The 15,109-nt window shown below is 53.6% G+C and overlaps 3 protein-coding genes across 3 annotated transcripts in view; 2 read left to right on the forward strand and 1 right to left on the reverse strand.

The window, feature by feature from the left end:
* Positions 1-7,963, forward strand: part of IFFO2 (intermediate filament family orphan 2) — a 47,172-nt gene extending 39,209 nt beyond the window's left edge. Inside the window, exons 6-9 of the mRNA XM_032392578.1 lie at positions 984-1,104; positions 1,198-1,290; positions 2,170-2,300; positions 3,493-7,963. Coding sequence (XP_032248469.1) covers positions 984-1,104; positions 1,198-1,290; positions 2,170-2,300; positions 3,493-3,598 — 451 coding nt within the window. The 3' untranslated portion in view covers positions 3,599-7,963. The remainder of the gene's footprint in view (positions 1-983; positions 1,105-1,197; positions 1,291-2,169; positions 2,301-3,492) is intronic.
* On the reverse strand, positions 3,909-5,357 carry LOC116624555. The gene has a single exon (XM_032392592.1). It carries the CDS (start codon positions 5,343-5,345, stop codon positions 3,930-3,932), a length of 1,416 nt encoding a protein of 471 aa, XP_032248483.1. The 5' UTR covers positions 5,346-5,357; the 3' UTR covers positions 3,909-3,929.
* A 2,691-nt stretch (positions 7,964-10,654) lies between the features above and the next one.
* Positions 10,655-15,109, forward strand: part of ALDH4A1 (aldehyde dehydrogenase 4 family member A1) — a 29,319-nt gene continuing 24,864 nt past the window's right edge. The window contains exon 1 of the mRNA XM_032392605.1: positions 10,655-10,818. Coding sequence (XP_032248496.1) covers positions 10,757-10,818 — 62 coding nt within the window. The 5' untranslated portion in view covers positions 10,655-10,756. The remainder of the gene's footprint in view (positions 10,819-15,109) is intronic.

The raw sequence follows: 15,109 nt of genomic DNA on the forward strand, positions 1-15,109 counted from the left end.
CTGGGGGAGCCAAGGCATCTCCAGAAACCCCTCAGTCCCAGGCAAGTCCCTATGGTCCGTTATCCTACTTCCAGTTCCAATGAATAGGGAAGCCCTGAATTTGCTCAGGCTTTGAATCCAAGCCCGATTTCAAGCATGTATTGGTTCAGAAGTCTACCTAATCCCTGCGCCCTTCAGTTTTCTCATCTGTATGCTTAGCGGCCAGTCCCGCACCCAGCACGTAATGGGTGCTTGGTGTATTTTACTGGGGGAGGAAAATGCCGTCGGAGACATCTGGTTTTCTGCCCCAGTTTCTGTGACAGGCTAGCAGTGTGACTTTGGACAAGTGAGTTATTCTTTCTGAGCTGCAGTTACCCCATCTGTAAAATGGGCATGATAGCAACCTTTCCGAGTTGTGGAGAAGACTATAGAAATCGCCTCTTGCAAAGTAGGGGCTCCAGAAATGAGCTATTACGTGAATGAAAACAGTCACCAGATTGGAGTTGGGAGGAAAATATCTTTAGTCTCCACTGATTAAAGAGTGGCATCTTTACAAAGAGACATTTTAAACGGTATAAGTAATATATCAATACTTTCTGCGTTTTTTTTTTTTTTTTTTTTAGATTTTATTTATTTGACAGAGAGAGATGCAGCAAGAGAGGGAACACAAGCAGGGGGAGTGGGAGAGGGAGAAGCAGGCTTCCTGCTGAGCAGGGAGCCCGATGGGGGGCTCGATCCCAGGACCCTGGGATCATTGCCCGAGCCGAAGGCAGACGCTTAACGACTGAGCCACCCAGGCGCCCCACTTTCTGCATTTTAAAAGAGCTGACCGCCCCCCCCCCCCCCCAACACGCGGGGGCCCCCCTTGGCCCCCCCCCTGCCTGTGGGGGACGGCCCCCGGGCAGGGGGGTCCCCCTCGGGGCGGTGCCCCCCCCCCCCCCCCCCCAGCCCAGCCTCTGGAGCCAGGCTTTGGGTCAGCCCTATCCTCCGCTGTCATCCCACAGGCGGGAGACCTTTGATTTTGACGATGACTGTGACAGCCTGACGTGGGAAGAGAACGAAGACACACTGCTGCTCTGGGAGGACTTCACCAACTGCAACCCAACCATCGACCTGCAGGGCGAGGTGAGACCCCGGCCCGGCTGCCCTCCCCTGTCCCCGCTCATTCCGGCAACCCGCGCCACCCGGCTCATTGTCCCCTGTGCTCTGTGTCCCCAGCAAGAGGAAAACTTGGGCAACTTGATCCACGAGACAGAATCCTTCTTCAAGACGAGAGACAAGGAGTACCAGGAAACGATTGGCCAGATCGAGGTGAGGGCTTGGGCTCTGGAGCCCTCTGGTGAGGCTCCTGCGATGTGGGGTCTCGATTGTTAGTCAAGGGGGATGGGGTGCTGGAGGGGTGCAGCGGGCACAAGGTCGTGAGTTGGAGGCCTGCCTGGCACCAGGCGGGTCCTGTCCCTCCTAGGGCCTTGGTTTTCTCGGGTGTAAAATAGATCACATGGGGGTGGTGATCCCTGTCTGTCCCAGAGAGTTTTTTAAGTTACTCAATGGAGATAGTGATCCCAAACAATGAGAGAAGACATTTGAGTGACATCGAGTGACGCTAGGCACTCAGTAAGCCCCCCGGTACCCACATGCCCTCTGTACATGCCTAGAGGTAGCTAGGCGCCTCTAGCCTGTGCAGTGGGTACCATGCACCCCATTATGCAGAGGAGGAGATGAGATTGACAGAGACCCAAGTGGCTGGCCCAAGGCCTCCAGCTGGGAAGCAGCCTTCAAGCCTGCTGTCTGCACATGTGGCCATGTTTCAGTGAGAGTGACTGCTGGAGAAAGAGAAGGCTGGCTCCTTCCCTGGGGGCTGTGTCATTTGTAGAGGACAAGGGTCAGAAACATAACGGAGACCTGAGAACTTTCCTCCGCAAGTCCATAGAAAGCAGTGCGGGATGCTGAGCGGGGTGGAGTTGGTAGACCTGGCGAAGGCAGCCCCTAGGGTCGCTAAGCAGCCATTCCCCTTTCACTGGAAGCAGTTCTGGGGGCTGGGGGCTGGCATGCAGGGAGCGGAGGGCATGGTATCCTCGGGGTGGGGGGGGGCTCGGCACAGTGACCGCCGAGGACGTGTGGAGGAAGTGGCCGAGGGTTCTGGAATGAGAGTGACTTGGCCTCACGTCTCTCCCACCTGGGGCCTTTCAGCTGGAGCTGGCCACGGCCAAGAGCGACATGAACCGACACTTGCATGAGTACATGGAGATGTGCAGCATGAAGCGCGGGCTGGACGTCCAGATGGAGACCTGCCGCCGGCTCATCAAAGGCTCTGCAGACAGGTACCCAGTCCCGTCCTCCCTGCGGGTTCAGCGATTGCGTCCTTGCGGGGTATTTGTGGGGCTGCAACTTACAGCCTGGACCATCGCATCTGCCCAGCCCACCTGTGCACCTGTCCACCCCTCCCTCATGTACATCTAGTATTGGCCACCTGCTGTGCGCTGGGTGACTTACGTGTCTGATCTCACGTAGATCTCTCGGCAGCTACTTGTCATGTCCAAGGCCTGCTCTGTGCCAGGCCGCGGGGACAGTGATGCACAGAACAGTTAAGCCCCTGCCCTGTTGGGGCTCGTGCCCCACTTTCTGCCCAGTTGTTGGGCGGAGGAGGAATGCAGCTGCTGGTGGGGCTCCTAGGGTCCGTGGGAAGCAATTTCCCTTCCTTTCCCGTCCTCCGACCAAGGGCCACTGGGTCTGTCCCCAGGAGACTGACATGCCTCAGGCCCCTTGTATTTGCCGGGGAACGCCAAAACAAAGACAGAGCCCCTGCCTTCTAGGAATGCGCAGCCTTTTGGGGGGAGAAAGATATGCCAGTAATAAAATGAGATGATACATGAAAAATGCTGGGCATAAAGCACAAATATGTTCATTGTAATCGTTCCTCTTTTATGACTGTGGTTCAGGCTATAAAAGAGGGAGGGGCAGCTCAGTGGGAAGCTGCGTGGGGGGCCCTGGGCTTAGCATGTCGTCCCTTTAGCTCACTGTTGCCCCCGGAACCCATTGTCATCACGTCCACGTTCAGATGGAGGAGCAGGTTAAACAGCTTGCCCACGGCCCCCCGGCTCATCAGGGGGAGGGCCAGAATCCGAACCCAGCACTACTAGCCATTCTCCTGTATGGCCTCTCGTTGAGCTCTGAGTTAATTGGGGTTTACTGAGCACCTACCATGTGCGCAGACCTGCGTTAGGTGGTTGGAGAGTAGGACTGGAGCCTGATCCCTGGCTCCTGCCCCTGGGGAGCTCTCGGCACCTGAGCAATCAGAGGCGGCGCAGGGGGTCCCGAGAGGTCTTGAGGGCCACATTCAACTCATGAGCTTAGAAGGTTCTAAGGAAAGCAGAGCGAGGGCGGGGTCTCAGGGCAGGATCATGGATGATTAGATTTTATACAAGGGGCTGCTCAGTCTTTCCCGGCCCTTGCATCCCTTCAGGAGTCCCCAGGCTGCCCTCTGCATGACCCCCGTTTTCTCACGCCTTCCAGGAATTCACCGTCCCCCAGCTCCGTGGCCAGCAGTGACTCAGGAAGTACGGACGAGATCCAGGATGAGTTTGAGCGGGAGGCGGATGTGGAACCCATGGTCAGCTGATGATGGAGGCCCCCTGTGCCTGCTGGTCTTGGTGATGGGGCCTCTGCCCCCACTCCCCGTGCGTCCAGGAAGGCTCCTCGGAGTGGGGCTCCAGTCCTCACCACACAGACTCCCTCTGCCCTCTCTTCTCTGGAGGCCCCGAGGGACCGCTGCTTCCTTCCTTCTACCCCACCACCAACCAGTGCCCCTTCTCCATCCACCCACCCAAGGAATGGTGCTGTCAATTTCTATTGTTCTCCACATTACAAATGCAGACTTCTGTCCGGACGATGCAGTGTTAACTGTGCCTTTTCCCTTAAGCTGAGCCACTTTGAGCTCCAAAGAATTCTTCCTAGCAGGTGTTTTTATACAAAACTCTAAGGTGAGGGCAGGGCCCCTGGCGTGGTATAATGTGGATTTCTATCCTCCCACCTGCTCCTCTGATTGGCCATGAGCTCTGCCCTCCCCTCCTCTGCCTGGCCAGTGCCAGTTGGCCTTGGGGTGGTCCACCTTCCCACCCGCCAGGAAGGAGCTGTTTGCCTTTGCAATCTTTCCAGGCCTGGGTGGGGGCCTCCCAAGTGTTTTTACTTACTGACAAGAGAGAAAAGATGGAAGGAGGGAGGGAAGACAAAATTTTATTTTCTTTCTGAATCGAGTGGCGAAGCGGAGGGACAAGGCACTGTGGGGGAAAGTGGAGTCTCACTGTGTTTAAACTACTATGCAAACAAAACAAAACAAAACAAAACAAAAAAAAAGCAGCTTGCCTTATATCATTGTGGAAGGTAGGCCCTCGCCCAGACTCCCGGTTTTCCCCTGGAGCTGGGAGGGAGGCCGATGCTAGGGCGATCTCTCTCGCAGCCTCTGAGGGTGAGCACTGACTCGGAGGGGGCGGTTCTGTCCAGGTCGGTAGTGAGGCCAGGGGCCTGCAAGGCCGTGGGCCCACCTGACTGCTTGCTTTCTTGGGACCTTTGTGGGGTGGGAGGGGTCTTTTATTGCCCTGATGACTTGATGTTTTTCTCTCCCTTCCCAGCCAGTGATAAGGGACTATAGATCTGTAATTTCTCTGTGAGAAAGCCTGAAGGGGGCCAGGCCTGGTATCCACCCCCTCCACGGTGGAGCTGGGTTCGTACCGCCTGCCACCATCTTGGTTGGTTCTCCACTGCCCCCAGTCGCCGCTGTTTGGCCACCGGCAGGCACTGGAAGGGGAGGGGGAGGGAGGCAGTGAGGGCTGCTGGCTAATCAGGAGGCAGGAGTGGAGCTGGCGTGAGAACCATCCTTTGTTCTGCTCACGGACATATGCAAGCCTGTTCCATACTTCACGCGATTGACCGACCAGTGGGGAGTTAATCTGAGCCAGTATCTCCCCAAGACTTGGGTGGGCCTGTGTTGAGGCCACCTGCCAGATCTCAGCTTGGAGCCAGCCGAGCAGGTTTTGCTTTTTTTTAAAAAAATTTCTTTTTGTACCCACTCCTGTGGGTGTGATTGCCGATTTTTGTTTTTTTCTTGGCCCAGGAGCTCTCCCGGGAGGTCCAAGGGGCAAAATGTGCCCGAGGCCCAGAACTTCCCACCTCCTGCTCTCCTGTGGAGGCAGAGGAGGGACTCTGGCTTTAAATAGGATTGCAGCCCCCTGTCTTTCTTCCTCAGGGTACCAGCGACCTGTAAGGGCCTTCTCTGTCTTCCGTTTCCCCACCTGTTTTGCAGTCTTAAAACAATTGTACATAATACTCATATGATATATATATATATATATATACACACACACACACATATATATATATATGGAGAGAGAGAGTGTATGTTAGTGACTGTATGTAATTTTTATTTATCAGAACTTGGTGGCCTTTATTGTGAATTTCCCCCCCCTTTTTTTTTTTTCTGTTGTGGTTGTCGCAGGAACCTGCTGGTTCCCTGTGGCAGTCTGGCCGAGAGGCTTCCATTCCCAGTCAAACAGTCCCTGGGTAGGTACGCGGAGGGACCATGGGTTCAGAGGAGAGACAGCCCCTTCCCCTCCTCCTCACTGACCCTTGTCCTAAAGGTTACAGGGTTCAAACATACCTGATTATTATTGTCATTAGTGTTATTGTTGTCTTAGTTTTAGTCTTATTGTAACCAAAGTTCATCAGAGCCAGTCAGGCTTGGACCTCAGCTGCTGGAAAGATTTTCCGTTTCCGGGAGGACACCCGCCCCCAACCCCGGCCTCCTATGTCCAGGGCTGAGGGGGGTAAGGGAATGGCGTGGTTTGGGAGGCAGAGCAGAGGTCAGCCCTGGGTTGTTTCTCAAGGTGGTGGGGAGGGTGGCAGACCTATCTTTAGTGTTAAGACATAAGGCAGCAGTGTAAGTATTTGGGATTAAGGGGACCTCGGCAGTCAGCGTTCGGTGGTATTATGTATGCTTTCCCCCTCATGTACATAGGACGTTTGCCTCTGGGACTGGGGTGCTCGAAGTTTGTCCAGGGAGTATGGAAATGGCAGGAGCCCGAGATAGACGCTGGCCGAGCGGCTCCTTCCTGCTGGTTTTCCATAGCTGCTCTCCCCTGGGGAGCAAGGATTGGGGCAGGTGGATGGGGGTGGGGGGCGGCAAGGGTGTGGCAGACCGGTCTCCTGGGTCTGAGCCCGGCTGCCTCTCGCTCTCCCCGCCAAGTTCTTTTTTGAGTTTGTTGCCAGTGGGCCCTTGCTTGTGCCCCCGCCATGAGCCCACAGCTTGCCAAGAAAGACCCCAACGCTTGCTGGGGCAGCACCGGGTCCAGTTGGGATGAACTGGTCCGTCCTTTGTAAAGCTGTAAATACTAAAATTTCTATTTCTAAGCCCAGTGTCATATTGACATTGGTATTTTAAGGTTGTTCTCAGACGGGCTCTCCTGTGCTGCCCTCTCTCACTCTCCTATTTTTGGGGGTTTTATAAAAAGAGAGGATTGGGGAGGGGCAGGGAGAGTAGCTTCCTTTTGGCTCCCTGGTTGTGGAAGACACAGCGCACGCACGCACGCACATACACACACACACACTCCTCTGAGACTCCAAACAGGGAAGAAAAATCATTGGCAAGTGAACACACTTTGTTTCCTTGTAGCAATATATCTTGAGGTCTTTGAAGGGCGGACTTAGCTCTGACCTACAGAGAAGCAAACCACTTTGGCTTGGAATGGGGGAGAGGGTGTGGGGTAGGGGGTAATATAAGGTGTAACTTAAGCTAAATGTAATGTATTTATAAAGTAAGAGATTCTCATCTATTTTTATGAAAGGAAAGGGTTTTTAAATTTAGGGTAGGCAGTTATGGTAGCCCAGCGTTATCCTGTGAACAAGAAATGCATGTTGCTGCTGGACTGAATATAATCAGTGCCCCTCCACCTCCCTGGTCTCACCACCCGCTCACCTGTACCCGTGAGCGGCTTCAGCAGAGCCTAGGTCCCACTTCACCCCATTTCCCTGTTCCTTGACCCCCCAGCTCCTTGGTCCTTGAAAGTCTCTGGCGGGGGGCACTTGTGGAAGTGGGTGGGCAGTGGAGAATTCAGAATTGAGGTGGGTGGGGAGGAGGGGAAAGGGGGCACCAGGTAGGGGACAAGCTCGGCTTCTGAGGGTGGGCTCTGATCGGTGACTCACGCTCTGGTCTGCCAAGGTCCATTTCCAAGTCAGCTGTGTTTGGGAGAAGTTGAGAAGCGGCGGACGGTGGGTGGCCATGGGACTGTTGGTTCAGGGAGCACTTAGCTTCCTTGGGGCCTGGGCCCTGGTGGGTCCCAGGTGGTCAGGCAGTTGGAGCAGGAATGGAAGGGCCAGGAGATGCCCACCACCCAGCCCCAGCTGTGCCTACTCCAGGCCTCGGCCTGGGCTACAGTCCTTGATGTGCTCCTCCAGGGCCTGGGGCAGGAACCGGGGTGCTGGGACTTCCTCAGACCTGGGTTCACCATCTTGAGACACCGCGCTCTCGTTCTAGAAGGGCATTCTCCTGACGTGGGGAGTCCGGAGGCAGCTGGGTGGGTATGGGTAAGGGCAAATTCTCTCTGAAAGGGAATTTTCCTTGGCTGGAGGATTTCCAGGTTCAGGGTGGACTGTGTGTTGGTCTTGGGCAAATCCCTCACCATTCCCACTGCCGGGCCCTCAAAGAAATGAGGTAAGGCACCATCCCCAACCCCGGCAAGACCCCTTCGTGGACATTTTAGCATCTACCTGATTTTTAGCCCCATCCAGGGAGACTTTATATCCTGCAGTTCCATCCCACCCCACTGTTGCTGTTTGTCTGCCAGTTGGGTCTATTGTCAAGGGGGAAGGGGGGTTTATACTCACTGAAAGACTACTGATCCCACCGGAAACCAACCTGTTTACTGTACTGTTGTAAATATCATGCCCTTTATATCCTGTATATTGGCTTCTTTTAAATAAAGTGAAATGTCTTAGAATTAAGGGTGCTGCTTTTTTTTTTTTAATTGAGGATAAAGTGGTGATGGGGGAGGGGCAGGAGACTGAGGGCCGCATAAACACCAAAACAAAGTCATTAGCCAGTTGGTGATAGAATAGGGAAATTTCACATCCCCTGTTATATGGGCACCTGACGATGAAATCTTCGGAAGGCGACAGAGCAGGATTTATTATCATATTCACTTTACAGAAGGGGAAGAGTGAGCCAGAGAGATCACAGGCTGAGTAACTGGCATCCCCTGGTTTGCAATTGAGGTCGTACTAATCATAAAGGCCCCCATTTGTTTAACCTCCTTTTATGGTGCCCTCGAGGGGCCACCTTCTGGGACTCTGGATTTGACACTGTCCAGTGTTCTAGTTTCTTCTCGTTAATGGCCAGATTCGGGGAGAACTGCCTCCTGTGAGCGGCCCCGCTCCCCACTAGGGTCTTCTCGAAGGATTCAGAGAGACAGCCGCCAATTCCAGTCTATTTTTTACCATCTTTAAGACCTGTACTTGATGGAACTTCCTTTTCTCCCCACTCTTTAAATTCCCCAAAGTGTCTTAAAGGGTGTGACTTGGAGAAAGAGGAGTAGCATGAAATAATGCGGGCGATACCCCCCTTCTATAGAAATGGAAACTGAGGCCCAGGGAAACGAGGTATTTTGCCAACGTCCTAAGGAGGAACCACGATCAGCATCTGCACTCTCACTCCTCAACACGTTCTCCGTTGCCCTTGGAGAAAGTATTAACGGGTAAATCTGAAGAGTGTTCTAAAAGCTTCAACTAATTTAGGAATGGAGTGAATCCCGAAGAGCCCGCCATCAGGAAGGCTTCAGAATCCGATATTTTAAAAGATTTATTTATGGGGCGCCTGGGTGGCTCAGTCGTTAAGCGTCTGCCTTTGGCTCAGGTCATGATCCCGGGGTCCTGGGATCGAGCCCCCCATTGGGCTCCCTGCTCTGCAGGAAGCCTGCTTCTCCCTCTCCCACTCCCCCTGCTTGTGTTCCCTCTCTCGCTGTGTCTCTCTCTGTCAAATAAATAAATAAAATCTTAAAAAAAAAAAAAGATTTATTTATTTGCGAGACCGAGAGCGAGCACCAGCAGGCGGGTGGGGTGGGGTTGGGTGGGGTTGGGTGGGGAGGGGAAGAGGGAAAGAGTCTCAAGCAGACTCCCGGCTGAGTGTGGACCCTGATCTGGGGGCTCCATTTCACCACCCTGAGATCATGACCTGAGCTGAGATCACGAGTAGGTTGCTTAACCCACTGAATCACCCAGGCCACCCCCAGAATCTGAATTTTAAATAAAGTGTTCAAGCAAACAACTTCTCCAAGAGAAAACCAAAATTTTAACAGGGCGGGGAGTGGGTGAGATGGAGCGCCAGACAACCGATTCTGAGTGTTACAGGATTTCTTTTCCTTCGGTGCCCCTGGTTCTAGGTCAGGCTGCTTGGAAGAATGAAGACGTAGACCAGACAGAGTGGTGGGCAGCAAAGCAAGGTTTATTGAGCCACAGTAAAGTTTATTGAATGATAGAGTACAAAGCTCCCAAAGAGGGAGGGGACCTGAGAGGGTTGCCGATTTGGCATTTAGATCTAGGGGTTTTATGGACTTTGTTGGTGGGCTATTTTAATCTGATCAACCCTCCATGTGCCTGTCATCCAATCAGTTTTTTTGTCATCTATTTGTCATAATGGGAAAGGATGGAGGGCTCCTTCCAAGGTGGTGTAAAATCCTTTTAAGGGTGGTTTCCTCTTAGGGTGGGGCCCCTTGACCCTACCTGCCTTTCTTCCAACTATCCTTCATCACGAGGTCAGGGGCTTTGAAGGGAAAGCTAATCGTGGACTGGCTGGGTTTTCTCTCTCACTGATTCTAGTCCGCCAGGATGCCGGCCGACTAGATGCATCAGATCGGGTTGCAAAACGCTTCAGCTCCACTCCGGAGGCTCTGTAATTAAGAGCGCGAAGCTGGAGTCTGACTGCTATGTTCACTCTCCATTGGCCTTAACTGGCAGATAAGTTTCCCATCTGTAAAAATGGGAATAATACAGTGCTTATCTATATATACCCAAGGTGCGGTATATATACCCATATATACAGGGAATAATACAGTGCTTATATATACCCAAGGTGCGGGGTGGCTGGGTGCCGACCAGGGGGAGGATGGAGGCAGGGTCGGTAGGCTCATCCCAGGGGCTGCAGCCCCCCGGGTGGAGACACGGGGCTGGCTGCGGGGCTGGCAACCCGGCCAAGGGCAGACCGACTGATCAGGCCGGGATGCTCGCGACGCCTGGCGCACCGACCCTCTGTCCTCCCGCGGCTCCTCCCACGTGTCCCATTCCGGCTCTCTCATTGGCTCTTTCCGCCCCTCGCCGGCCCGAGAAGGCTGCCCCAAGACCGCCCATCCGATTGGCCCACAATCTTCGGTGTGTCATTCTGATTGGTCGAGGAGGCTCACGCCCCTCTCCCCGCCCCCCGGAGGGCGGCTGGGCATACCATAACAGGCGAGGGGGAAACGTGTAAATGTCAAAGCTTCTCTTTGGGGCTGCCTTGTCCTGTGTCGCATACTTGCCTCTGAAGTGCCCTCGAAATCAGAGTTATCGTATTAACAGGAGGAAATACGGGGTCATTTCGGGTGAGCCCGACGCGGAAGACGGCGTGTGACCCATTCCCCCCGCCCGCCGAGGTGGTGCGCTCCGGGCGGGGCTCCGCCTTCTGGTCGCGCCCCAGGCTCAAGGTCTGTGAACAACCCCGGGGGTCACCGTCTGCGAACAGTTCCGCCGCGAGCTGGGGATGCTGCTAGTCCGGCCAGCGCTCCGCGGTGCCCTGCTGGCCCGCCCCTGGAGGGAACCCGGGTGAGTGCGCCCCGGGCCCGCGGCGGGCGGGAGGGGGGTGCCCGGGGGCCTCTCCCTGCCAGATCCCCGCCGCGATCCCGAGGGTTCCCCCCGCCGGGGGTCCCTTCCTCTAGCCGTCTGCCCCTCACCCAGGCCGTCCTCCCGCTGCGACACCCCCCCCCCCGTCTCTTTCCTTCCGCGAGGGGGGATCGCTCGGAAAGTCACCTCCTTCGCGCTCGTCTTCCTCCTAATGGGAACCCACCGACAGAATGCATCTCGATTTTTCGCACAGCGCTTCTCAGCTCCCCACCCTGGGTCTCACGTTCAGGACTCGCCTCTGGGATTCCCTGAGTCTCCTGTCTCCTTTCTACCGGGACTCCTCTTTCCTCTTCTCCCTTTTCCAAATTAAGTACTGGGCAGAAAAGAGACCCTTCCTTTTGGTAGGTGGGAGAGTAATACTTAGGGAGTGCTTATAGTGTGCCAGACGCTGGGCTAGGCACTTGGTGCATGCCTCACTGTGATGGCTAAGGGAGAGACACTGCATGCGAAGTGCATTGAACAGTGCCTGGCACTTGGTGCCCAGTTATTATTAGTCAGATCATCGTTTATCGCTCTCATTTAAACTCTGCAGATTTTCCAAATTACAGGTGAAGAAACCAAGGTGTAGTTTCCGGGTGGATCTGCCCTGCAAACACCTGTGTGGTGGAGTTGGGTTCCTTCACCCTTGCCCACTCAGTGACACATGTTATTAGAACTCCTCTGGGCTAGATGCGGGGGGGGGGGGGGGGGGGGGGGGGGGTAGGTGGGACACAGATCCTGTCCCAGAGGGCTCAGTCTGATGCACGGGTGTTTCTGTGGGCCTTTCAGGGCAGGGCAGCCCCCGCCCCCAGTTTTGAGTTTTGTTTGCCTGACCACTAGGACTGTGACCAGCTCTGTCTCCCATGCTGAGCTATGCCTTTTCTAAGTTAATCAGTTTCCCAAGGGATGGTGGGGGTGGGGGGGGAGGGTGCCCTGGGCATGGGTCACTTTCAACACTGCTGGGTGTCCTTTGTGGGTGGGGGCTTGATAGGTAAGGGCAAGGAAGGACAGGAAGAACACATGGGGGAGAAGGACTTCTCTCCCAAACCAAGGTTGGGGGCCACACTTGCCACACCTTCAGCGTAGTCTCTTTTGCAAACTTCTCCCTGCACTCGGCACACCCCCCCACCACCATGGGGGGAGGAAGCCCACAGATTCATGTATTTAGTGAGCGCCTATTGTGTGCTATGTTGTGCTAAACCCTAGAAGAGAGGGTACCCAGGGGACTTCCCACGTGGATGGGCCTTCCAGAGAGTTTTCTGTTTAATGTTGCGGGGGGGAGGCCTTAGCCATAAAAACCTCTAATACCTGGTAGAAAGCAATCCATATTCTTAAAAAAAAAAAAAACTTATGATAGCAATAACATCAAGCGATCAAGAACCGCGGACCTGGCACTGTGCTGATAAGCACTGTATTATTCCCATTTTTACAGATGGGAAACTTATCTGCCAGTTAAGGCCAATGGAGAGTGAACATAGCAGTCAGACTCCAGCTTCACGCTCTTAATTACAGAGCCTCCGGAGTGGAGCTGAAGCGTTTTGCAACCCGATCTGAAGGCTCAGGTTACCTCTTTCGATGGAGCAGCTGGCCCAGCGCCCTAGACAGGGTTTCTCAACCTTGGCACTATGAACATTTTGAGCTGGGTAATCCTGCGTTGTGGGGGCTGCCCTGTGCCTTGGAGAATGTTTCACAGCTTTCCTGGCTTCTGCCCATGAGACGCCGTGAGCACCCCGCAGTTGGGACAAAATAAAAATGTCAGGCACCGCTGAATGTCCCCGGGGCCAGAATTGCTCCTAGCTGATAGCCCCTGCTCTAGAAAAACAGGTCTGATGTTTGGCCACTTTTTAATTTATTCAGCTAATATTTAGGATGCACCTGGGGCCATTTGTGGAGAAACAGTTTTAGAACATGTTTAATAGTATCTCTCAGTGTCCTGTTGGTAAAACTAGTGCTGAGGAAAACCACCTCTTTTGAGGACCTGGCGTGGGTAATGTTCATAGTGTTTCCCTTTTTGCGTGGAGTGCCAGGAATCTCAACCAATTTTTAAAAATACCTTTTTTTCTCCCCAAATTTACTTTTATTTATTTATTTATTTATTTATTTAAAGGGGTGGGGGGAGGTGCAGAGGGAGAGGGAGAATCTTTTTTTTTTTTTAAGATTTTATTTATTTATTTGCTAGAAATAGAGAGTCCATGCGTGCGAGAGTGAATGCACAAGCAGGGGGAGTGGCAGGCAGAGGGAGAAGCAGGCTTCCTGCTGAGCAAGGAGCCTGATGCGGGGCTCGATCCCGGGACCCTGGGGTCAAGACCTGAGCCGAGAAGGGCTTAACCGACTGAGCCACCCAGGCGTCCCAGGGAGAATCTTAAGCAGGCTCCACCTTACAACCCTCAGATCATGACCTGAGCTGAAATCAAGAGTTGGATACTTAAACCTGAGCCACCCAGGTGCCCCTAAAAATACTTTTGATTGTGCATTTTCTTTTTTTTTTAAAGATTTATTTATTTATTTGAGAGAGAGAGAGCGCGCACGCGTGCGAGCACACACAAGCAAGCACGTGCATGAGTAGGGGGAGGGGCAGAGGGAGAGAGAGAATCCCAAGCAGGCTCCATGCCCAACACGGGGCTCATCTCACAACCCTGAGATCATGACCAGAGCTGAGATCAAGAGTTGGACGCTTAAGGGACTGAGTCATGCAGGCCCAGGCACCCCCGTGCATTTTCTTTAATGCAATTTCTTTAATTGTAAAAAAAGTATAGATAAAGCAAAAAAGAATCTAAAAATGGCCTGGAATCTCACCACACAGAGGTAACCACTGTCCTCACTTCAGTTAATTAAGTGGATTATTTTACTGAGCTCCTCAGCAGCCTGTGAGAGTTTTATGGGCGTTACTATTCCCATTTCACGGATTAAACAACTAAGGCCCTTGGAAATTAAGGAAGACATGTCTAAGGCTTTAAGCCAATAAACACCAGGCCCCAGTTGACTGCCTCCTGTCTCCTTTGGCCCTGACTTCCAGCTTTTTTCTCTATTTCATTGACTTTATCAGGGCTGTCTTCAGTTACGTCTCTGCAAATTCTTGTTGGAAAGAGGCAAGATACATATTTATATTTATATATAAATTTAATAAGTAAAAGAACTAGCCCAGGCACATAGTAGGCTTATACTGAATGTGAATTTTTCTCTATTACTTGCTTTTGTACCAGACCCTGCTGGGTGCCAGGGGTCCCCCCACCATCACGGGGTGGGCAGGCTGGAATTGGCTACTGTCCTGTTCCCTGCAAGAATCCAGGGTCACTTTGGACTCCTCGCACCCCACCTGCCTGCTTAATTTTCAGCATTTCAGAACTCCCCAACGCTTGTCCCAGCCTGCCTGCCCCTGCAATGGGCTGGGCAGGGGGCTGGCACATCCCATTGCTCCCTGGACATACTCATGCAGTGCCTCTTTCCTGGAATAGTCTCCCCTGCCACCTTGGTGAACCCACACTCACCCAGCCCTTTGTGGCCTTGGCAAGGTGGCTCTCCTCTGGCCCTTTAGTGTCCTGTCTGTATAATGGGGAGAATCCCATCAGCCGCGTAGCGGAACGATTAGAGATGATGTGACAGGTACCCATTATGTAACTGAGTGACGGAATAACTAGACTCTACGGTGATCCTAATACTGGCTTCAGAGGTCGTTAGAACCCCCGCTTGGGCTGCAGGTGTCACTGGCGTACCCCGAGCGCCTGCTTCTGGTACCCAGCCCCTGGCCCGGCGCATAGTAGGTGCCGCACGCTTGCTGTTGGAATGGCCCAGAGGACAGCCTGGGGTGGATTCTGGCTCCGCCTCTTAGCAGCTCTGTGGCCCTGGGCAGGGTATTCCACCTCCCTGTGCGGCCTGTGTTCCCACGTGGCAGGGACAGTAGTAGCCGCCTCATAGGATCGCCTTGGAGAGGAAATGCGTTCATACACAAAACCACTTTGAAGAGTATCTGCACCTGGACAGTGTTGCTTTTTTTTTTTTTTTTTTAATTTTACTCATTTACTTGACAGAGAGAGAGGGAGAGCACAAGCAGGGGGAGCGGCAGAGGGAGAGGGAGAAGCAGAGCTGAGCAGAGAGCCCGACTCAGGGCTCGATCCCAGGACCCTGAGGTCATGACCCGAGCCAAGGGCAGACGCTTGACCGACTGAACCACCCAGGCGCCCGGACGATGTTGCTTTAAGTATTATTTTGATCCCTTCCCCCAGCCATGGGCTGT

Source organism: Phoca vitulina, unplaced genomic scaffold (genome assembly GCF_004348235.1).
Source record: "Phoca vitulina isolate PV1807 unplaced genomic scaffold, GSC_HSeal_1.0 scaffold2, whole genome shotgun sequence".
Classification (NCBI taxonomy): Eukaryota; Metazoa; Chordata; class Mammalia; order Carnivora; family Phocidae; genus Phoca; species Phoca vitulina.